Raw genomic sequence first — 24,034 nt, 5'->3', positions numbered from 1 at the left:
AGTGACAGGAGAATAGAGGTGTGCGCAGAACAAACGAGTCACCTTTTGGAAACGTTCATCATCATCATCATGCGGTCCAACATTCTGCTGATTCATTTCCTTACATCTCTTTATATGGGGTTGGAGCCCAGGTTTTCTAATACAAAGCTGCACATTAATAAGTAAGGCAGAGTTCAGACTTTGTTGTTTTAAAGTGAACCTGTCAGCAGTTTTGGTGGCTATAAGATGCAGCCACTGCCCTTAAGTGCTGATCTACAGCGTTCTATAATGCTGTAGATAAGTCCCCGGTCTGACCTGAAAGATAAGAAAAATAAGTTTCATTATACTCACCCGGGGGGGGGGGCGGTCCATCCAATGGGTGTCGCAGGTCCGAGTCTGGCGCCTTCCATCTTCTTGCGACGCCGCCCTCCCGCTTGCTTCATGCCTCACCGGTATCACGCTCCTGCGCAGGTGTACTTATCTGCCCTGTTGAGGGCAGAGCAAAGTACTGCAGTGCGCAGGCGCCGGGAAAGGTCAGAGAGACCCAGCACCTACGCACTGCAGGAATTTGCTGTGCCCTCAACAGGGCAGATAAGCACGCCTGCGCAGGAGCGGGATTCCGGTGAGCGATGAAGCAAACAGGAGGGCGGCATTGCAAGAAGGAGGCGCTGGACCTGGACCTGCGACGCCCATCAGACCAGACCGCCCCCCGGGTGGGTATAATAAAACTTATTTTTCTTATCTTTCAGGTCAGACCGGGGGATTATCTACAGCATTATAGGATGCTGTAGATAAGCCCTGAAAGGCAGTGGCCGCATCTTATAGCCGCCAAAACTGCTGACAGGTTCCCTTTAAAACAACAAAGTCTGAAGTCTGCCTTACTTATTAATGTGCAGCTTTGTATTAGAAAACAACGCATGCTTTTTTTGCACTGACGTGTGCATGACCATATTTTGCATTTGAAAACCACACATTGTTCAGGATTTGTGTATAAAATAAAAAACACAACCATCATAAATCTCATTCGTAAATGTAGATCCGCAACTAAAGTCTAACCCTTGCCTTACAAGATAAAATGTTGGCCGCCTTCAGCTTAAGATTCTTTAGTAGACAGCATTTTTCCTCAACCTTTTTGTAAGGCAGCAAGTGCTTATCCGTGTTTATAAAAATAAAACTGGCTATTTAGATCAAGGGTTTTCTTCCTCTTCTCAGGTTTGGATGAGTATTACCTATACAAATCTATGAGTGTGAAAAAAAAATTAAAGGGAACCCGTCACCAGAAAAAACTATTACCTGCAGACATGGGGTTAATCTGCAAGTTAATAGCTTTATTATGCTGGCCAGCGCCTGCACGTAGCTGAACGTTGTTGGGAGAAAATGAACTTTATTCCATCGGGCACTGTTTCAGTTCAGTCACCGCTCTGAGTACAGAGATTAACCCCATATCTGCAGTTTTTATCTGGAGACAGGCTACCTTTAAAAAAAATAAAATAAAAATCAGATCCCTTATTGATTATTTATCTAGCATCTGATGTTTAGGGACACATGGCTATCATTAACAAAGGAAACTGTATTTTGTGTTTAAAATGTTATTGCGTAATTATGGATATAACAAGGACATAAAATAGACACACCCAGATGACAATATGGATGGATGATATTTCATACACTCGTCTGATCCCGACCTAAAGCTAGTTTCACACTAGCGTTTGGAGGCACAGCGGATGGTCGCTGTGAAGCTCCACCCTCTGCCGCGCCTCCTCTGGTCAGCTCCGTCTATGGGCGTATGACGCTGTGTGCGACCTGCGTACCCTATATTTAGCATTGGGTATGCAGGCCGTGCGCAGGTATGCTTTTGCTGCCGCATGTGTCCTTTTCACGGTGCGGCGACCTGCGCCAAACGCAATGTGTTGCATTTTGGTGCGGCTGCCGCACCGTCAAAAGGACTCATGTGGCAGCAAAAGCATACCTGCGCACGGCCTGCGTACCCAATGCTAAAGATAGGGTACGCAGGTCGCATGCAGCGTCATGCGCCCATAGGTGGAGCTGACCGGAGGAGGCGCGGCAGAGGGCGGAGCTTCATGGCGAACGTCCGCTGCGCCTCCAAACGCTAGTGTGAAACTAGCCTAAGACAAAGCTGCAATGTTATGAGAACACATTACGAATTAGAAGGGAGGACGATTACAAAAGTTTAGCTTGGCTGAGCGCACATTATGTTGACGCACTTACACAAAATTATGCGATTTGGGCTAGGCTTCGATTTACCAGACTAACATGTAGTTAACCCAGAGGAATGTAAATTCTACGGGAATTTTATTGTTGAAGTATTACTCAGTAGTCTAAAATCACCATAAACAGCAATGAAATTACAGGTAAAAAATCCATGCAACGAGTTTCAATGCAGACAGCGTCTTTATCAGGATCTTGCCTGATGAAGACGCCAGTTCAGCATTAAAGTTAGTAATGGTTTCAGCAAATAATGGTTATTCATTCTACACTTTCTGAAAAGTTATACAATCTTCATCTTTGACCTTACGTATCAGTGTAATAATTGATTTCCAGAGAATGAGGATATACGAGGATGAAACATATCCTGGCCACGTGATGGAAACACAGGTACAGGTTTGTTACGGTACAGTTATCAGAGTAAGCCATGTAACTGTGTGTCCAGCACATAACCAGAACCTATTTTCTCCACCGGAATAAATAAAAGGTCCTTTTTCATTGACTACCTACAGAAATTTGGAAAATCATAAGCAATTGATATATTATATGAGAAAACTGCACAGCTAAAACCAGAATACCCCTCAAAAACGTACAGGTGTTTCAGAGCATGCAGAGTATTTGATAAAACGAGGCTTGATGTATGAGGTAGTCTTCATAAAGCAATAATATTCTGATAGCTGACAGTATAATGATTAAAGGGGGTTGTCAGGTTTCATTTTCTTTTACTCTCCAGCTTGTTCTACCTAAAAAAAAAAATTTTAAAAAATGAGTCTTACCTCCTGCCACTGCCTTTGTTGTTCTTCAGCTGCAGTACTAACATCAAGACTACAGCCTGTGACCACTGCAGCTAGTCAATTGGCTCAGCAGTTAGGTCTAGGTAAACGGCAGAAGACCACTGAGCCCAGTGATTGGCTGTGGTGATCACATGCTGTAGTCATGATTTTAGTACTGCAGCTGAAGAATAACAAACGCAGTGACATAAGGTAAGACTCCTTTTTTTTAATTTTAGGTAGAACTAGAGAGTAAAAGAAAATGAAACCTGGCAACCCCCTTTAATCTTTATACTGTCATGAAGTCACAGTTACAACCATATCAACCAAGACTAGATGCAGCAATGGAGAATAGCTCATTTTCTTATTTTTAGATAGGGCAAGTCTGTAGAGTAAAAACAATAAACCAATTGTAAGAATTAAAGACCAGCCATTCACAAAAGCAATTCTGGAATCGGATTAAAAAAAATCTTTAGTTTTACAAAATTTGGTGCCAAGGGGCTGAACTGTACGTCTGAAAAAGATTAATACTTCATGGACAGAGCCCAAAGTCTCTTTGGCAACTTCATAAAAGTCAATTTCTCTCTCAAAGCTTCTATCGGAATCCTGTTTTTTGGTGAGTCCAGCAGGAACCCTGACACAGCGGTGAGTGGAGAGCAGTGTGTGTGTGTGTGTGTGTGTGTGTGTGGCCTAATCGTCATATTGTATAAGGAAACAGGTAAAAATGTGTGCGGCAGTTTTCTGAGTTCACAGAGTGTGAGATCGCCCTAATTGGGGCTTATTCGCCTTACTACACATATGAAAATTAACCAAAAATCTTACTCCCACAATACCTTTTAAATGATTGCAGTTTAGAACCATTCTGTATCACCAAAGTCCACAGTGCTGGTGAGTGCATGGACAGTGGAGAGGAGAACAATATCCACAGAGCGTAATCTGGAGAGGTAGAGCGGCAGCGCACACCAAGGCGGAGGTACAGAGGTGCCGCCCAAGATTCTGATGAGTCAGGAGGTAGATTTCACACGACTTTAGATTCTCATTAATAAACACTGAGGAAAACAGGAAGTGGTAATAGCTGGAATAATCTGTCCTACAGCAGGGGTTATGGGATATTTCTATTACCAAAAAATACAAATATGGTAGTAAATGGTATAACTAGCGGTGCCCTATCTTCTGATACCAGCAGTGGTCCTGGCTGCTCCACTTACAGCGTCTGTTCAATAAAGGAAAGTGTTCCCATTGCCGCACGTAACTAGGGCACTTTATGTAGAGGACTTTCTGAATGCCTCATTTTAATAGCCAAGACAACCACTTCTCTTTCATGACAGATGGACAGACAAAAAGGGGACTTGCTTAGCTACTTAAATGAGCCATTTAGCCAGCTCCCTTCACACTTAGCAAAGATGATCTGACAGGAACGCTCTTCTATGTTGAGCAGAAGCCGGAAATGGCACAGATATCTGGAGGTTGAGGCGTCTGAGTAAATACAAATATTATACTAGTAAGGTGTATACCTTTATATCAGGAGTAGATCCTAACAAAATGGTAAGTTCTGTAAATAGAGAATTCAGATATACATAGGGGTAATGGATATACAATAGCATACTTGCTTCAGTATAAACCCTACATTTGCCCCAAGTTCCCCACTGTGCCTCATATGTGCAGATGTCTTGCCAAACTCCTTGAAAGCCATGCGCCTGAGTACTTAGGACTCATATTCTCCACTATGCGAGAGTGTGCACAGGAACAACATGGCTAATAAAGATGACACCAAAGCTCAGCAAGACATATGCACATGCAGGGCCACCACGAGAGGACCTTCTGCTGGACTCCTATGTTATTACCCAGTGGGTACATGGGGCAAAGGTAGAGGCTATAACCTTTCACTGACAAAAGTGCAGTAATGGATATACTTTACACATTAGTATAACTTTGAATCCTCCATTTAGTCACATAGCTTATTAGTGAGACACTGTATATTCCTAGATTGGGTACCTGGACGTCATGCTGCTAGATCTCCTGCCGAGCGTGACTTACTGTACATGTAGGCTGGATGTCGGGAAAGGGTTTAAGTGCTTTTCTGGGATTCTCCATCTTTCTGTATGCTACATAAATGCACAGTTGTGAGAAATAACATGTTGTTTGCACACCAATTGCTGGATATACAGTTTTCTCCCTATACTGAATCAAAAGGGATTGGTTTTCAGTTAAAGTGTGGCATGTTGTAGAAGTTTCCAGAGAATCAGCGTGGAAATTATATGTCATAGTTGTATACTTCAATCCAGGGTACAGTTGGGGCCAAACGTTTTGAAACGGACACATTTAGTTTTCCACAAAGTTTGCTGTTTTAGTGATTTTAGATCTTTTACTGACATGTGTCTCTGGTTGCTGAAATACAATTATAAGGATTTCATACGTTTTTCTATTTTAACTGACAAATACATCAAGTTTATGCAAAAAAAACATCAATATTTACAGCAAATTGTGGTCAGTGCAAGGTTGTGCTGTAGTGATTTTCCTGAACGCTCATAAAACAAATATTATTTGGAGTTCTAAGGCTATGTGCACACGTAGTTTTTTGGGTGTGCGGATTTTGGAGCGAAAACTGCAGGTAAATCCGCAGGACAAAAGTCCTGCGGTTTTGCCTGCGGTTTTACACCTCATAATGGATGAGGTGTAAAACTGCAGCATTTCTGCACCAAACAATTGACATGCTGCGGATTGTAAACCGCAGCAAAACCGCACAGAAAAATCCGCAGCATGTGCACAGCGTTTTTATTTCCATTGGAAATAAAGGTACTGTACAACGCAGCAGAATCTGTTGCGTTTCCGCAGAGCCAAAACCGCTGCAGGAGCGCAGCAGATTTCACTGCGTGTGCACATACCCTAAGGGCAGAGAAGACAGCGGATTTCGCTCACAGCATCATGTCACAAAGGTAAATGTGATAACTGAGTGGCTCAGTGAACAAGACAATTAAATGGTGGCTCCATCGTTAGGAACCTACCCAAATCTCAATCCCATTGAGAACATGTGGAGAATCCTCGAAGTGGGTAGACAAAGAAAAACTACAAAAATTTTCATAAACTCCAAGCAATAATTAGACAGCAATGGCTTGTCATCAGTCGGGATTTGGCCCAGAAGCTGATATCCAGCATGCCAGGGCGAATTATAGGTCTTGAAAAATAAGGGTCAACACTGTAAATGTTGAGTCTTTTCATAAACGATGTATTCGTCAATGAAAGTTTAAAAACTTATGAAATCTTTATAACTGTACTTTAGTATATCATAGAGACATATGACTGAAAAAAAAAATCTGAAAACAGTAAGACAGCAAACTTTGTGAAAAACAAAATTTGTGTCAGTCTTAAAACTTCTGGCCGCGACCATACACTTCAGTGCAGTGGATAAACAGTGCAGCAATCCAGCTACAATTTGCTTTTTGGCACTCTGGCCTGTAGACCACTAATGAAGTTGTTCAGGATATCTGTGTACTCCTGTGTATATCTTCGTAGATGTCCTGCATGTACTGATTTCTCCCATTTCTTGCCCTGCACTTCTATTCCTTTCTTCTCCCAGTACTGCAGGAGTTTATCCACTGTAGTATGGTCACTCATTGGGTCATTCATACAGTAGAAAAAAAGGGCAGGACAGGTGACTGGATTTTCCCAAAATACTTGAATTCCTTTTTCATAGTAGTCCGCAGTATGGGCTTTGAGAACTGAAAAGTAAAGTAGCGTTACGCGTACCATCAATGACTCCAAAAGAGGGAAACTGACCATGCGAGCCACACCTGCAGAAAAATAAAGTATGGGTAAGAGCATATTCGAGGTACAGGGTCTCAAAAATAAAAAGAACCCAGGCAGATCATTGCTATATCTCCGATGTACAATAATTTAATTCTGTATTTTTAAAAAAAAAAAAAAAAAAACAGAAAAGAACAAAGACCTAAAATATTGCAGAAAAACTGTATAATTGAGCCAAAGTGATCTGAAAAAGCAAAAACTAAAAAGGTGCCGATAAATACTGAACAATAATCTTAAATTATGCTATTATTGAACATATTTTACAATGAAACATGTGAATACCATACAAAAGATTTTTTTTCCGTAAAGGTTTCCGTTATATTGAGGAAAAAAAAATAAATGTGTACAATAAAGAGCACACAATATTTCATAAAAATAGATTACCTAAAATTAAAGGGAACATGTCTGCAGGATTATGGCCAGTAACCCACAGACAGCGTCAGGTTGGCGCTGTTATACTTATTAAAATGATACCTGGGGTGATGAAATCCGTCTTTTGGTTGTTGTTTATTCTTTATTTGCAGTTTTTAGCTAATGAGATTCTCGTACTCAGGGGCGGCATGTGTGTGGGGGGGGGGTCTTCATGTGGTGTTCTGATTAGGTATTCATGTGTATGGCATCTGACAGGTCACTGATTCTTCACTGACCTGCCCCATAGTTTACATACTGAATATAATATGTTTTGAAAAACAAAAAATACCATAATTCACATTCATCAGGCAGGCGTCTGCGCAGCAGGCATTATCGCATCTATAATGTCCCTGTAATTATTTTATTTCAATAGATCCTACTGCACAGGTGGCGCCAGAGTCATTGTACTAGAGGGAAAAAAATGTCTTCACCAAGATGGCGCCAGCGGCACCTGCGCAGTAGCATCTATTGGATTGCCGATAGATGCAAATACGCAGGTGCGACCGACACGATTTTGAGAGAGATTTTTTAAAAGATGAATATCACCAAATAAAATAATTACATGGACTTCACAGATGTGATCATGCTACAGCAAAGGCGCCACTGCCGCCTGCCTGCTTAATGTGATTTTTTTTTTTTTCAGAATATATTAAATTCAGTATGTAAAATAGGGGGCAGGTCGCTGAGGGATCAGTGACCTGTCATAAGCCATACAGATGAATATATAAGCAGAGCACCACATAAAGACCCCCCCCCACAGACCTCCCCGAAGCACGAGATTCTCATTAGCTGAAAATACATATTAAACAAGAACCACAAGACAGATTTCACCTACCAAGCTATCACTTTAATGAGTATAACGGCGCCAACCTGACAATGTATGTAGGTTACTCAGCACAATCCTCCTGACAGGTTCCCTTTAAGGCATTGGAGCCCTGATTTAGCATTGCCTTAGCACCTGTTTTTTGTCTAGTTGAGTGTTTTGCTCCTTTTTTTCTCACCCAATTCATTATTCTATTTGCACCTCTTTTGAAGTCTATATTTTATATGTGCTCACCTCTTTTTAGCTATTCCAGATGTTTTTTCTTGATACTTTTTAAAGTCATAATTGATTTAACTAAATTTAGTCGAACTATAGTCAAGCCCCCCTAACTATATTTGAGTAAGCTGCTATTTCTACCCTATTTTGTAAAATGTGCAACTTTTGGCAATAAAAACTAGCAAAAGAAGTCCAAAAACAGAAAAAGAAAAAAAACAACAATTTTTGACTGTGCCAAGTTTATGAATCGCGCCGTGCGCAATTTTGAATAAATTTTGTATAAAAAAACAACAGCTGATACCGCAAGACAAAAAAGGAAAGCAATCTAGAGAAAAAAAAAAATCAAATCAGACCTAAATCTTTATTCACCTCTTGCCATCCTTTCCATGCTGCCAATCACAAGGCTGTCAAACACTTGACCGTGTATCTTCTCCAGAATTTCCCGTTGCTCCATGGATGACCCCACCAACATCTGTGCAAATGTGTAGCCACCAATAGACATTGCATGGATGTAAAGTTTTCTGGAAGAAAGATCCTTTTCTTCGATCAGGAGATGTAACAAGCGTCCTGCATACTCCAGACCAGTCTTGGGCCACAAAAAGTGCAACATTGAGCTTTCTACCACTAATACATCAAAGCCCAGTTTAAAGTACAGCTGGATATACTTCTCATGAGATCTGGCATTTGAGCCCAGCCAAGGAAGGAACAGTAACAGCGGACGAGGAGATGGACAGTTTTCAGATTTTGCCGGGTTGATGTACAAGGAGATAGAGTTGGAATACTTCTTCACACAAGGCGGCAATGAGGTAGTCAAAGCTTGTTCCTGAAGGACAGATTCAGAAGATGCTTTCATAGTAAGGTCAACAGGGGATGCACTTGTTTGATAATGGAGAAGACGACCCTGTAGAAGAGGAATAGCCACCAACATTAAACTTAACACATTTAGAGGCCTAATTCAGAAATGTGTGCAGCTTTGTACAGGAAAGCACTTCTCATGGTCACAGGCCCTAGCAGCAAGATTTAGGTGTTGGCTACAGATTTGTTCTGGTGACAACCATTCAAGTGCCATTCGAAATGGATATAGAATGAAGTCAATTTCTGCACTTTTATACATAGATGTAGGAAGAGGAACCACTCCTAAGTATACAAGGATTTCTACTGGTGGAAAATAGGATATGCACCAGCCAAATACACAAATATTCAAATTGTAGCTAGACAATATAGACATCAAGAGTCACACTAAAGTTTAGTTGTTAGCACCACTGCCTGGGGTACTAGGTTCAAATATGACCCTGAATAGATCCCTAAATAATTATGTTTTGTACATTTATTTGAAACGTGAAAAATTACTGCTAAATTTTAAAGTTCATAACATCCTAAAAACATTAAAAAAATTTACAGATTGTGCTGATATAAAGCAGATGTAAAGTAAACATGAGTTATATGTTATTTATTAACTTTTTTTGTGTGTGGTAAAACTAGCTGGATTAAAGGGTTATGTACTCCAGGATTCCAAGGCACCAATTATCTGTTTTCCACCAAAAATATTTTCATTGACACCAGTGTGCAACGTTTCAGACACGCATGGCCTTTGTCAAGTCAAGATGCACTTCTTTTTTTTCTTGTCTTTCCTCCATGTACACTAGTGTTAACAGAAATATTTTTGGATTCTGGGAGTACGTGCAATTTTTACAACATAATGGAGGGGCTGTACCAAGTCTGCACTGGATACAGAGTGGTGCATGGGATACCCCTTGTTTTGATGGATTAAAAGGGACAGTCAATGTTTGAAAATTGCACATTTTCTAAAATTTGGGGGAAATTTATTTGTATAATAAACACAAAACATACGAATCTAAATTTACCATTAACAAAGTATAATGTGTAACAAAAAAAAAATCTAAAAAAATCACTGGAATGTTAAAGAATTCCAGATTTATTGCCACATAAAGTGACATGTCAGATCTGAAAAATTTAGCCTGGTCACTAAGGGGTTAAATGGGCACTAGTGCGTATTTATGTGGAAGAGCTAGGGAAATTAGATTGTGAAACTGCGTCAAGAAAAGAGAAACTGTTGTCGTGGGTCCCAGGACCTCCTTCCCTGTCCCTAACGCTAGGGACGCCCTAGGTCGCACTGATCCCCGGGTTACTTCTGATGGTGAAGATGCCGGGGCCACGTACCTTGCCTTACCTCCTGAATCCACCCTCAGTCACCCAGGGAAGAGGGGAGTAGTAGTGTACCGTAATACACCAACCCGACTAAGAAGGTAATACGAACAGGGATAAAAGGAAAATACCAAGCATACAAATACACACATAAACAAGAGGTCATCTCAGTTTTTGTCTGTATTGCTGTAATTATTTGTATTTCATTGTTTTAAGTATTTATTTATATATTATTTAAAAACTATTATTGCATGGTATTTTTTGTCTTAGTTGTATATGTGAGAATACAGCTTGAGACGCACACAGTTTTTCGGGGCCTTTTTGAATACCTCCGAGTTCTCAGAAACTGCTCCAGGAAAATCTTTTATTGAGGAGTTTTAATGAAGTTTTTCTTTGCCTGATATCATTTTGAAGAGTTTTTTTTAAGTGAAAGGCCCTCTTTTTCCCCCACCAGGTATTTTTCGGAGCCTCTAAAAGTTAAAAAAAAAAAAAAAAAAAGAAAAGAAAATGAAAAGCAAAGTGAATTTCCTATAGCAATGAATAGGCAGAGTTTTCCAGGAGATTATGAGGCTTTTGGAGAGGATATGTTTTAAAAAAAAAAAATCTTCAAGTCAAAAACTTGCACATACCCGTCAAGATCCTGAAGCATCTTATTTTTACGTTATTTGGTAATTTTCTGAGCATTTTTTTTGCTGTTGGGTTTTTCTGGCGTTTTCCAAACATTTTTTCCACAAAGCAATCATAAAGCAATAGAGAAAATGCTGTTTTTCAGCAGAATGCTTAACAAAAAGGCACCAAACACCACCCAAGTGTCTTCCTGGTGATTTTTATCCTTCCCACTGACATTATAAAGCAAAAGGCTTCTCATCGTAAAACACGTTACTTCTTTTAAAAGCATAAAAGGGGCTGTTCCTTTTAAATTGGATTCTTTCCCTGGCTGTAGTGTGCAGAAATAAAAAACACAACAACACATGCTGAACTAATTTTCCCTGGGCCCACCAGCGGTGCTCTGCCATTTATCCTGATGTCAGGCATTGGTAGTGCCACAATAAGTGAGGACAAAACCAGAATACCACAAGGACACTGATCTCTTCACAGCATACCTCCGGTATGTCAGCCACTCCGCTCCTTTGCTCCAGCTTTCTTCTAATGATAGTAAGAATATGCGTCACTCTGTTCTGTACAGTAAGTCCCCTCCCAAGGTTTAGGTCAAAGTCATACGCCCGTCCTATATGCTGGGATTCCTGGAATGTCTGGTTTGTTTTGCACATGACAGCAGATAAGAGCGGCAGAAACTGCTTGTCCTGCAGGTTTCCCACATGTGCTGTGCAAAACGTAATTAGCACTTTGCTAACTTTAATTCCACTGATTTTATATATAGCAATTTACTCCAAGCCGCTTAATGGCATGTTCACACTGCGTCTTTTCACAGTAGTCAAAAATGTCTTTTTCAAGTAGAAGACGCATCAGGAATCGTTTCTTGGCTATGGAATATGTTCTACGTTTTGCTCTCCTAAGGCTAGTTTCACACTAGCGCTCTCGGGCGCAGAGCAGGGCCGCCGCTAAGCCCCGCTCCCGGCCGCACCCCCACCAGTCAGTTCCTCCTCTGATCGCATGACACTGCATGCGATCACCGTACCCTATATTTAGCGTTGGGTACGCTGACCATGAGCTGGTATGATTTTGCTGGCGCTGCGCCCAGCGCCCAAAAATGCAACACAGCGCGCTTTTGTGCACTGGACGCAGCGCCAAAAGGGCACAGCACCAGCAAAATCATACCAGCGTACCCAACGCTAAATATAGGGTACGCTGATCGCATGCAGTGTCATGCGATCAGAGGAGGAACTGACCGGAAGGGGCGCAGCCAGGGGCGGGGCTTAGCGGCGGCCCTGCGCCCGAGAACGCTAGTGTGAAACTAGCCTTAAAGCGCTTCTCTGTTAGCTTCTTCTGGTTGTTTCCTGATGGGTTTAGTTAACTGTTTTTTCATGCCAGTGCTTTTGGTTGGTTTTTCAGTGTTTTTTTTTTTTCGTTGGAATATATTTAACGTTTTTTTTAAATCCAATAAGTAATGCTAGCGCTTTATGAGGCAAACACGCTTACAAAACATTCAAAAGCCGCCCAGGCATTTTCTTAGCCTTCTTATTGACTTTTTAATTTTTTATTTTAAAGTATGGACATGACATTTCATTTAATCACGGGTTTTTAAAAGCTTGAAGTGTTTAAATGGTGCTCAAAAGACAGAAAATATGAACAGCAAGTTGCTCCATAAAGTAAATGGGAAGATTTTGAGCATTTTGTAAATGCTTTTTTATGGTGGTTTTAGGAATAGAGCTGCTCCAGAGATGACAGAAAAAGGTTCGAAAAGATTTTAAAAAACTGCAGATCTGGCTGTCATATACTGTATTCTGGAGCATCAACTGTAGGGCTTTAAAGTGAACCTGTCACCTGTTTTGGCCGCTATAACATGCGCCCACTGGCTTACAGAGCTTATCTACAGCATTCTATAATGCTGTAGATAAGCCCTCAATCCGACCTGCAAGATAAGAAAAATAAGTTTTATTATACATTACTCACCCTATGATGGGGGGCACACTCCGGTCCAATGGGTGTCGCAGATCCCGTTCCGGTGCCTCCCATCTTCATGCGACGCCACCCTCCTGCTTGCTTCCTCTCTCCTGGCATCGCGCTCCTGCGCAGGCATACTCTGACCTTTCCCGGCGCCTGCGCAGAAGTGTGATGTTGGGAGCGATGAAGCAAGCAAGAGGACAGCATCACAAGAAGATGGGAGGTGCCTGACCCGGACCTGCGACACCCATCAGACCGAACCGTATCGGACCACCCCCCAGGTGATTATAACAAAACTTACTTTTCTTATCTTGCAGATCGGATCAGGGGCTTAACTACAGCATTATAGAATGCTGTAGATAAGCCCTGAAAGGCAGTGGCTGTATCTTATAGTGGCCAAAACAGGTGACAGGTGCACTTTAAATCTTTTGCTTAACTGCTTGTGATTAGTGATGAGCGAACGTGCTGCCATAAGGTGTTATCTGAGCATACTCGTGTGCTAACCAAGTGTCTTCTGCATACCTGAAAAATGAGTTTGAGTCCCCTTGGCTGCTAAACAGCAGCAACGCATGCAAGGGTTGAATAACAAACAGGCAATCCCTGCATGTTGCGGCTGTCTAACAAGCAGACGAGCATGCTCAGATAACACCTTATCCCAGCACGTTGGCACATCACTACTTGTGACCAATGTCTAGAGCTTTGCTAGTACACGTCTACTTGTATTCAACTGTAGTATCTAAAGCATACAATTTGGCCCTGTTTCAGGAAACTGCTTTTTTGTACGCCAGCCTTGAAGAAGGGAGCACTGGAGTAGGATGCAACAAAATTCACCGCTGCAAGAAATGCACGCCAGTCAGTGACTTGTACATTTCTGTTTTAATTTACCACTATTGTGTAGTATTATGATAAATTTGAAGGACCCCCGGTCAAGCCTTTCCCGCTTTTCAAAAAGTTGTTGGAGCTAGCAGAGATTGGCATAAAAATGCTAAGGCTCTGTGCCCGCGATCAGGAAGAGCAGCGTTTTAGATGCAGCTCACTTGCACTGGGTCCAAAACGCTGCGTTCTACATTAGAAGCACAGTGGATGGCATTTATAGAAATCCCATGCCCGCTGTGCATCTGTTTACCGCTGCGTATACTCACCCGTGGTGCGGCTTTCACAAAGGAAACTGTATTAGGCTCATGTGCATTTTTAAACGTTGAGGTATACATACGGATTTCAAAGTGACGTAAAATACAGGCACACAAATTGCACACGAATGACAATAAGGGTGCAGTCAAATGGCAGTACAACACGGACAACGATTGCATCGGGCTGGCTGGCAGCCCTCCTGACCCAAGCATGGCAGCTGCATAGAAATACATGCTGTCCCGCTCAGGTCAGCAGAGTCAACGGCTATTCCAAACGTTAGGCTATGTGCACACGTAGATTTTTGTACTGCGGATTTTTCCGCGCGGATTTGTAAAAATCCGCAGGTAAAATCTCAGGTCAAAAGACCTGCGGTTTGCCTGCGGTTTAGCATTGCAGTTTCACAGCTCACAATGGTGAAGGTGTGAATCCGCACAAAGGATTGACATGCTGCGGATTGTAACCCACGGAAAAATTCGCAGCATGTGCACAGTGTTTTTGGTTTTACCATTGCAAACAATGGTTCTGTACAACGCAGCAGAAACTGCTGCGGACCCGCAGGGCCATAAACGCTGCGGATCCGCAGCAGAATCCGCACCGTGTGCACATAGCCTTACAATGCAGTCATCATCCATGACTTACAGACGTCTGACTGCGCCCAAAGGGTAAATATTGCCTGAGTTTTCTGGTTGAAAATCCTACGATTCTTCATTTTGATATATTAAAGATGTATATCTTTGTACCGTGTTAGCCAGTAGATAAAAAAATATTCAGGATTGAGAGTCCTCAGTAGTTGATACCTTTTAATGGCTAACTGAAAAGATGGTAACACATTGCAAGCTTTCGAGACTACTCAGGTCTCTTCATCAGGCTAGACTAATACAAAATCTGAAGTCACATATTTATGCACAATACAGCCTAGAAAAAATGCAATAGATAAGACAAGTGACGTGAAGCAGAACTATCAATATGGGAGAGGGAGAAACATAAATATAAACATTGGACCAGTTCATAGATAAGGAGTCTGGATGTTTTATGGTTCTCTGATTGGGGTCTAGTTCTGTGTTGTGATGCCCCCACAAGGTTTTAAAAGGAAATTCCTTAATTGATGTAAAAAGACATACCGTAAATCCATGCGACACATTCATTCCAGCACTGAAAGCGTCAAAGTTCGTCATAAATTTGTACTCCCAAACTCGTCTCTCTCTCTGAGAATTGAAGTTACCTTTCAATACCAGTAATTTCATATCCACGCTGCAGTGATCAGGGATACAGAAATGTTTTTCCACAGGTAGATCCATTCTTTTTTCTCATTGTGTGACGATGAGCATTCATCCTTGTTCTAAGCTTTTGCCCTGTCTCCCCCACATACAGACCCCCAGTTGGACATTTAGTACAAATAATTAAGTACACCACATTAGATGTAATGCAGCTGAAAGTACCTGGGATCTTGTAGTCCTGATGTGAGTTGGGGATCTTTATCTTGTCCGTGGTCATTATAAATGGACAGGTTTTACATTGCAACCAGAAAAAATGTAAAACCTGTCCATTTATAATGACCACGGACAAGATAAAGATCCCCAACTCACATCAGGACTACAAGATCCCAGGTACTTTCACCTGCATTACATCTAATGTGGTGTACTTAATTATTTGTACTAAATGTCCAACTGGGGGTCTGTATGTGGGGGAGACAGGGCAAAAGCTTAGAACAAGGATGAATGCTCATCGTCACACAATAAGAGAAAAAAGAATGGATCTACCTGTGGCAAAACATTTCTGTATCCCTTACTGGTATTGAAAGGTAACTTCAATTCTCAGAGAGAGAGACGAGTTTGGGAGTACAAATTTATGACGAACTTTGACACTTTCAGTGCTGGAATGAATGTGTCACATGGATTTATGTCTTTTTACATCAATTAAGGAATTTCCTTTTAAAACATTGTGGGGGCATTACAACACAGAACTAGACCCCAATCAGAGGACCATAAAACATCCGGACTCCTTATCTATGAACTGGTCCAATGTTTATATTTAGGTTTCTCCCTCTCCCATATTGATAGTTCTGCTTCACGTCACTTGTCTTATCTATTGCATTTTTTCTAGGCTGTATTGTGCATAAATATGTGACTTCAGATTTTGTATTAGTCTAGCCTGATGAAGCAGAACTATGAGTAGTCTCGAAAGCTTGCAATGTGTTACCATCTTTTCAGTTAGCCATTAAAAGGTATCAACTACTGAGGACTCTCAATCCTGAATATTTTACGATTCTTCATACACTTGTAAGAACCTGGTCATAGGCCGAATTCTCGATCAAACTCACACATCTGAAAATGTATTCTATTCATCCAAATTGGATGTTTTAGGTAAATCTAGACAGTTATAGTCATTTTTCATACAAAATACGCAGAGTGCAAATTCATCCTTTTGGGTAGATGATCACACACACACACGTACAACCTCCTCTTGTGTGATTTAAAGCAGATGCTATATTCAGCAGTATACTGTCAATGGCGGCTAACCACTGAGACCTGGTGACGTACACTGCGCCTTTCCTAGCATCCCAATTACTACGGTATCTGCATCCACAAGGTGCAGATAGATGAATACAATGGTGGAGCAGAGAGCTGTCATCTCCTTTCTCCACCATTCAGTCAGTGCGTCCGAGTTCTGGTGACACAGGCGCCATCATGTCACTAGATCGTGCCTCCTGTGCAGGGCCTGGAGTAATGTACTGTGCACGCAGGGCTGGGTGAGACATTTTTTTTTAATTCTGTGAGCGCATTTATCTGCAAAAAAAAGGTATCATACTGTATTGGGGGGTTACAGTGTGGGTCCCTATGCTGTATTGAAAGGTATTGTCCAAAGAATCATACTGTGGGGCAGGCATTGTAAAAGTTTTGACAAATACCGACATCCCGGATATACATACAGTATGTGTAAAGTGTCCCCAAAAGGGGACACAGCAATAATGTCCCTCCGTAATATGGTCCTACAAAAAGTCTGGAGTATGATGCCCCATAATGTCAATGAGAGCCAAAAAAAAATCAGAAGAATATTTAAAAAAGGAGATTTTTGTGTACTCACCGTAAAATCTCTTTTTCTTAGCCTCTAATTGGGGGACACAGAACCATGTGTTTTATGCTGCTGTCCACTAGGAGGCGACACTATGAATAATCTGAAAAAGATTAACTTTGGCTCCTCCTCTGCAGTATACACCCCTGGACGGCATCAGCCTTCTCCAGTTTTGTGCAAAAGCATTAGGAGGAACGTAACCAAATAACATAACCATGCCTGTAAGAAGGCTACTATGTACGAGCTCAAAGAACAATATGAGAACTCAACCGTAAACAACGGCCCATAAGGGCAACAGGGTGGGAGCTGTGTCCCCCAATTAGAGGCTAAGAGAAAGAGATTTTACGGTGAGTACACAAAAATCTCCCTTACTCTGTCGCCTTATTGGGGGACACAGAACCGTGGGACGTCCCCAAGCAGTCCCTGGGTGGGAAGCAATGGACGAATATTGTGCTAGCAGGTCCCTAAATTTGGGGCACTGCTGCCTGCAGAACCCGTCTACCCAGGCTCGCATCCGCTGAGGACTGGGTATGAACACTGTAGTTTCGTAAACGTGTGTAGGCTAGTCCAAGTGGCCGCCTTACACACTTGTTGTGCCGAAGCCTGATGCCGAATGGCCCAGGAGGCCCCTACTGCCCGAGTAGAGTGTGCCGTGATACCGGCCGGAAGAGGGGAACTGTTAAGTTCGGTAGGCCTCATGTATGGTGGACTTGATCCACCTGGCAAGGGTAGCCTTGGAAGCCGGCAGTCCCTTGCGACTACCTTCTGGAAGAATGAAGAGGGAATCAGACTTCCGGAAAGGTGCAGTCCTGGACACGTAAATCCGCAATGCTCTCACGAGGTCAAGCGTATGCAGAGCCTTCTCCACTCTATAAACTGGAACCGGGCAAAGGGATGGCAGTGAAATCCCCTCATTGAGGTGAAAGTTGGACACAACCTTCGGAAGGAAGGATGGTACCGTGAAGAGAACCACCTTGTCCTGGTGAAAGGCTAGGAAAGGCCGTCTGCAGGAAAGTGCTGACAATTCCAACACTCTGCGTAACGAGGTGATCGCCACTAGAAAAACCACTTTCTGAGACAGAATGGAGAGTGGAACTCCTCTAAGAGGTTCGAAGGGTGGAGCTTGCAATGCTGTCAGGACCAGATTGAGGTCCCACGTATCCAGCGGACGTTTGTAGGGAGGAACCAATCGGGAAACTCCCTGGATGAAAGTCCTTACTTGCGGTTTAATAGCAATGCGCTTTTGAAAAAGGACTGAAAGCGCCGACACCTGACTCTTAAGCGAGCCTAAGGATAGCTTGGCGTCTAGGCCCAATTGAAGAAAACCTAGTACCTTCGGGAGGGAATAAGGGAGTGGGACTTGTCCATGAGATTCGCCCCAAGAAAAGAAAGCTCTCCAGGTATGATAATAGATCTTGGCGGAGGCAGGCTTCCTTGCCCTGATCATAGTTGCAATGACTGCCGGTGAAAAACCTGCCTGGGTTAGAATCCAGGTTTCAAGGGCCATGCCGTCAAATTGAGAGCCCCTGAATTCTGATGGAAGAACGGACCTTGAGACAGAAGGTCATGACGGTCGGGTAGACGCCAGGGGGAGTCTGCTGTAAGTTGAACGATGTTGGCGTACCATGTACGTCTGGGCCAGTCTGGCGCGATGAGGATGGTTGGAACTCCCTCTTGCTTGATCTTCCTCACTACCCTGGAGATTAGGGGGAGGGGGTGAAAAAATGTACAGAAGTCGGAACTGGGACCAGTCCTGGACCAGGGCATCCGCTCCGAGCGACCGCGGGTCGGGTGTCCTGGCCATGAAATTGGGGACCTTGGTATTGAGATGGGATGCCATTAGGTCCACCTCCGGGGTTCCCCAGCGTTGACAGATCTGGTAAAAAATCTCGGGATGGAGAGACCACTCCCCCGAGTCCATTCCTTGCCTGCTGAGGAAGTCAGCTTCCCAGTTTTCTACACCCGGAATGTGGACCGCAGAAAGTACCGACCTCGTGTCTAACGCCCAGCGGAGGATATGTGCCACTTCTCTCATCGCCTGGGCACTGCGGGTCCCGCCTTGGTGGTTCACGTATGCCACAGCCGTGGCATTGTCCGACTGTATCCGTATGTGCGAGGCTGCAAGCAAGTGATGAAAGGCTCTCAGTGCCAAGAGGATGGACCTGATTTCCAGAATATTGATGGGCAATGTCACTTCCCTCGGTGACCACTTGCCTTGTGCCCTGTGATGTAGGTGCACCGTCCCCCAGCCTGTCAGGCTTGCATCCATTGTCCTGAGAGAAAGGGCTTCCCTCGTGTAAGCGAGGTTGGTTTGAGCCACCAATGCAGGGACCTCCTGGTTGACGACGTCAACCTGAACTCCCTGTCGAGGGAGAAGGGATTCCTGTCCCAAGATCTGAGTATGGCTAGTTGAAGGACCCTGAGTTGAAACCGGGCAAATGGCACTGCCTCTATTGCTGCTGCCATCCGGCCGAGGACTCTCATGGCAAACCGGAGAGATCGAGGAGGACTGCGAAGGAGTGTACGAACTCCCAGACGGATGGCCAGTGTCTTGTCCTTGGGAAGGAGCACCAGGCCCCTGGAGGTGTCGAATAACATTCCCAGGAATGTTAGAGTCTGACTTGGGATAGTCGACGATTTCTGTATGTTGACTAGCCATCCCAGGCGACTCAGTGTGTCTATTGTGATTGAGACACTGACCTCGCAGTCTTTGAAAGTGGGAGATTTGATGAGGAGGTCGTCCAGGTACGGGATGACTAGAATGTCTCTTGAGTGCAGAACGTCCATGGTGGCCGCCATGACTTTGGTGAACGTTCTTGGAGCCGTGGCGAGTTCGAACGGAAGGGCGACAAACTGGTAGTGGTTTTGGTTGACCGTGAACCTGAAAAACCTTTGGTGGGCGGGAGCAATTGGTATGTGCAGATACGCATCCTGTATGTCTATGGAGGCAAGGTATTCTCCATGCTCCATGGATGCAATGATGGACCGGAGGGACTCCATGCGGAAATGACGGACCCGTACGTAATTGTTGAGCTGTTTTAGGTCCAGTATGGGTCGGACGCTGCCTCCTTTCTTGGGGACTACGAACAGATTTGAGTAGAACCCTCGGAATCTCTCGTTCGCGGGAACCGGCACCACAACTCCTGCTTGAAGGAGAGAGGAGACCGCTTGGTGGAAAGCACGAACCTTGTCTGGTAGTGTTGGAGGAATAGAGAGGAAGAACCGATTCGGTGGAGCGGAAGTGAACTCTATCTTGTATCCGGAAGACACTATTTCCCTGACCCACTTGTCTTCTGTAATAGGCAGCCAGACTTGCTGAAAGAGTAAAAGTCGGCCGCCTACTGGTGGGGTGTCTTCCGGAGTTCGTGAGTCATGATGAAGCGAAGTTCTGAGGTTTTCCTCCCTTGGGTTTCGCTTGGCCTGCTTTCGACTGCCAAGACCTGTCCGATCGCTGCCGCGTCCGTGGGTTGTCCCTGCGTGGAGAGCGGTTACGGTTTTGCGCTGGGCGCGAGACGGACCTGCCCGAGGAATTCCGAAAGGATCAGAATCGCGTCTGGTTTCTTCGTTTAAACGTGTGTTTCGGTTTTAGTTGAGGGAGAGAGGTACTCTTACCCCCAGTGGCATTGGCTATCATTGTGTCCAACTTTTCGCCGAAAAGTCTTCCAGTAAGATACGGAGTCGCGTGAGGGACTTCTTTGAGGCCGCATCCGCTTTCCATTCTCGCAGCCAGAGGATGCATCGGATCGTGATGGCGTTTGATGCTATTCCCGCTACACCTCTTGCGGAATCCAGGGCTGCATGAAGCATGTAGTCTGCTACCACTGCTATCTGGACCACTTGGTCCGAGAGCTCGGGATTTGAAGCTTGAAGACCCTCCTGTAGTTTTTTGGCCCAAGCCAGGATGGCCTTGGCCGCCCAAACTGAAGCAAACGCAGGGCCCAGAGAGGCGCCTGCCGCTTCAAAATAGAACGAGCCATGCGTTCTACTTGCCGGTCTGCTGCGTTCCTGAGGGTTGAGCTATCTTGCAGAGAGAGTAAGGTCTGCGCTGCTAGCCTAGAAACCGGGGGGTCCACTTCAGGTGGATCTGTCCATTGTTTGGTGTCTTTCTGTGGGAAGGGGTACTTCGCTTCCAAATATTTGCGAATAGCAAATTTTTTGCTCAGGCTGCGCAAACTGTTTGGTAAGTATTTCCTCAAACTCATGGTGATTAGGGAAGACCTTAGGTGGTTTCTGAACACTTTCGAAGCAAATCCTATGTTCTGGGACTTCCGGGGCCGACTCTGGAATTTTTAGCACCCGATGAATGGCAGAGATTATGTCCTCAACTAGCGCTGCATTGCTAGGGGGAGAAGGTACCACGGACCTCTCCATTTCGTTATCTGAGTCGGAGTCACAGATGCCCTCCGAATCCTGTGCCTCGCTAAGGTGATCCCTGGAGGGCGGCCTGGGGCGGGGGATCTCTGTGGTAAATTGCACTGTCTGTCTGTGACAGGGGACTGCCTAGGAGACCTGGAATGACTGTGTCTCTCCCTGGGGGGGGACGACCTTGTGCTATAGGAAGACTCAGGTGATCAAGACCTGTGGGTCCGCTTACGTCTGTGAGAGTCGGAAGCAGCATGTTCCTGAGACAAGCTGTCCGTTTGCTGTGTAACGTCCATAGCCGGGGCCCGACTCGGCAGAGCTTGCAGCAATGTGGCAGTTAAGTTGTCTATGGACTGTGTCATAGACTGTGACATCTGAGTTGCCCATTCCGGCGTGGCCTCTGACACTGAAGCGTCAGTAGGGACTCCCTGGGGTTCTGACCCAGAGTTCTGGATGCAGTCCCGGCAGTGCGGATACGTGCTGCCACTAGGGAGCGTGGCTTTGCAGGCTGTGCAGAATGCATAGAAACATTCCTGCCTGGTTCTCTTCCTTGAGCCCGGCATAGTGCACAGAGGCTGGCTATCAGGGATCGTACAGGGGTGGCTACGCAGAGGGAACCCACAGAGAGCCTTATAGGAAGTATGGATTCACAGCTGAGTAATGAGAACCCAGCTGTGAGCTTATCCCACCGGTGTGCCCCTAGGTCCAGCGCCGACAGATCCCAGTTCTGTGCCCCCCGGAGACCGCTGTGATGCTCCTCTCCTAGATCTCATCCAAAAGAAAAAATGGTCACCGGGACGCTGAGGAGAGGGAGGAGGGGGCGGAGAGCTGAAAAGGGCGCGCTGGGCTGTGTAAAAACGCGCCCTTTCTGCCTCAATCCGCCCCTTCTATGACACTCCAGCGTGTCATTTTAGTCATCCGGGGGGCGGGGAAAATTAGAGGCCTGATGCCCAGGAGGGCTCCAGAGCGGCGCGGTAGTCCGGGGGGGGGGGGGGGGGGTCGGATTTGTACCAGACCCTCCCAGAATGGTCGACTGGATAGCGGTGGGGGTAGCAGGGGAAGCGGTTCTTGTATGGGGGGTGTCATGGTCACGTGTCTCTGGACGCAGATGATACCGCAAGGCGAACCCATAACACACGTGACCCTGGATACACCGCCTCCAGTGGGGCGCATTTAAATAATAAAAACGTGCAGGTGGATACGCCGCCTCCACCTGGCGAATTTAGGTATTACACCTTATACATACAATAATCAAATAATAAAGGGGGAACCTGGGAAACTATAACAATGGTGGGCCCTGCAATAGGGAAAAGGGAATTGGAGACCTCCTGAGCTCCCCTGAGCCAGTGTCCCTGCACTCCTAACGTTCCCTATGCCGGTTTCGCACCGGGCGCCGCACACGTACCTCAACGCCCTAGCTCGCCCTGACCCTAAACCCTCACTAGGGAATGGGTCGGTGCGGAGACTAATCCCACCACTGCACTAATAACACACATGAGGAAAGAGACAATACAGGGGAAACACCACTTAGCTTTGCTCTGTTGCGTGCCCTCCTAGCAACAGAGCCCTCCACCTGAGTGCATCTTCTCCTCCACCTGGATCCACCACCATAACAGGATCCTTCACCTTAGTGCAGCCTTGGAGCAGAGTCCAACACCAGTTGCAGCTGCTTAGTACCAGAGTCCCAAGGAAGTGTTCAGCTTCTGCCACGAAGTCAAGCATGCTTGAGTCCAGCTCAGCGGCCAAGTCCCACATGGTGAGTGCCACTCTCCATAGTAGCCACTCCACCAGACCAAGCAGACACTTCCCGCTGACTCCATCACTGCGACCCCACCACGCCATGCCAGCCCTTCGTCCAGACACCATAGCTGCAACACGTCCCCCCTGGCTAAGCTGCGCAGGACTCCTCACCAGCTCCATCCTTCCTCCAGGCTCTCCAAAAACAGAGTGAACACAAACTCACAATATCACAGGCAGTGATTGCACACCTCTAGCACACCTTTATAGGGTGTCACACCTGATACCTAATTAAGGGCACAAAAACCCAAAGTGCAATACCACAACCACCACCGGGGACAGTCAAAACACCTTTGAACTTAACCAAAGTAAAAAAAAGTTCACTTTGTGCTTTTAATACCGCCAGATCCAACACTGGATCATGACAGGGGGCCCCTGGAGCGCTATGGAGCCGCTGCTGCTGCAGAGACAGGGACGCAGAAAAGCCCTGTCTCTGCTGTGCGATGCCAGTCCGCACCCTCCCCCAACAGGATCCCTCAGCTGGTCTGGGGTCCCTGGAAGCTGCGGAATGGTGCCTATTCTCCAACCCTACCTGAGGCGTCTCAACCTAATGCCCCCTGCGGGGGATTAGGGAGGGTGTGTCTGTCACCTTCAGGGGGTCTTCATCCTCGCCTCAACCTCAACCCAGACCCCAAAGGGGTTGGGGAAGGAGGGGGGGGGACTCAACTTCGGACCAGTACCCGCAGGACTGGGGAAGGAGCGACATGGGGAA

The 24,034-nt window shown here is 45.0% G+C and overlaps 2 protein-coding genes across 3 annotated transcripts in view; both read right to left on the bottom strand.

The window, feature by feature from the left end:
- RBM28 (RNA binding motif protein 28) overlaps positions 1-5,271 on the bottom strand; it is a 93,482-nt gene extending 88,211 nt beyond the window's left edge. The window contains exon 1 of the mRNA XM_073579237.1: positions 3,809-5,271. Within this exon, the coding sequence (XP_073435338.1) occupies positions 3,809-3,836 (28 nt within the window). The 5' untranslated portion in view covers positions 3,837-5,271. The remainder of the gene's footprint in view (positions 1-3,808) is intronic.
- The window catches only part of LOC141092902 (transmembrane protein 53-like), a 39,856-nt gene continuing 19,251 nt past the window's right edge, over positions 3,430-24,034 (bottom strand). The window contains exons 1-3 of one of the 2 annotated variants that reach the window (XM_073579238.1): positions 11,499-11,751; positions 8,599-9,130; positions 3,430-6,766 (exon numbers count right to left, since the gene is read on the bottom strand). In XM_073579238.1, coding sequence (XP_073435339.1) covers positions 6,402-6,766; positions 8,599-9,130; positions 11,499-11,666 — 1,065 coding nt within the window. In that variant the 5' untranslated portion in view covers positions 11,667-11,751 and the 3' untranslated portion in view covers positions 3,430-6,401. Of the gene's footprint in view, positions 6,767-8,598; positions 9,131-11,498; positions 11,752-24,034 lie in introns of those variants that run through there. The other variant, XM_073579239.1, reaches the window with a different exon arrangement.

Source organism: Dendrobates tinctorius, unplaced genomic scaffold (genome assembly GCF_039654945.1).
Source record: "Dendrobates tinctorius isolate UK_male_01 unplaced genomic scaffold, ASM3965494v1 ptg000062l, whole genome shotgun sequence".
Taxonomy (NCBI): Eukaryota; Metazoa; Chordata; class Amphibia; order Anura; family Dendrobatidae; genus Dendrobates; species Dendrobates tinctorius.
The sequence above is the reverse complement of the archived record's forward strand: the minus strand, read 5'-3'. Positions and strand labels throughout refer to the sequence as shown.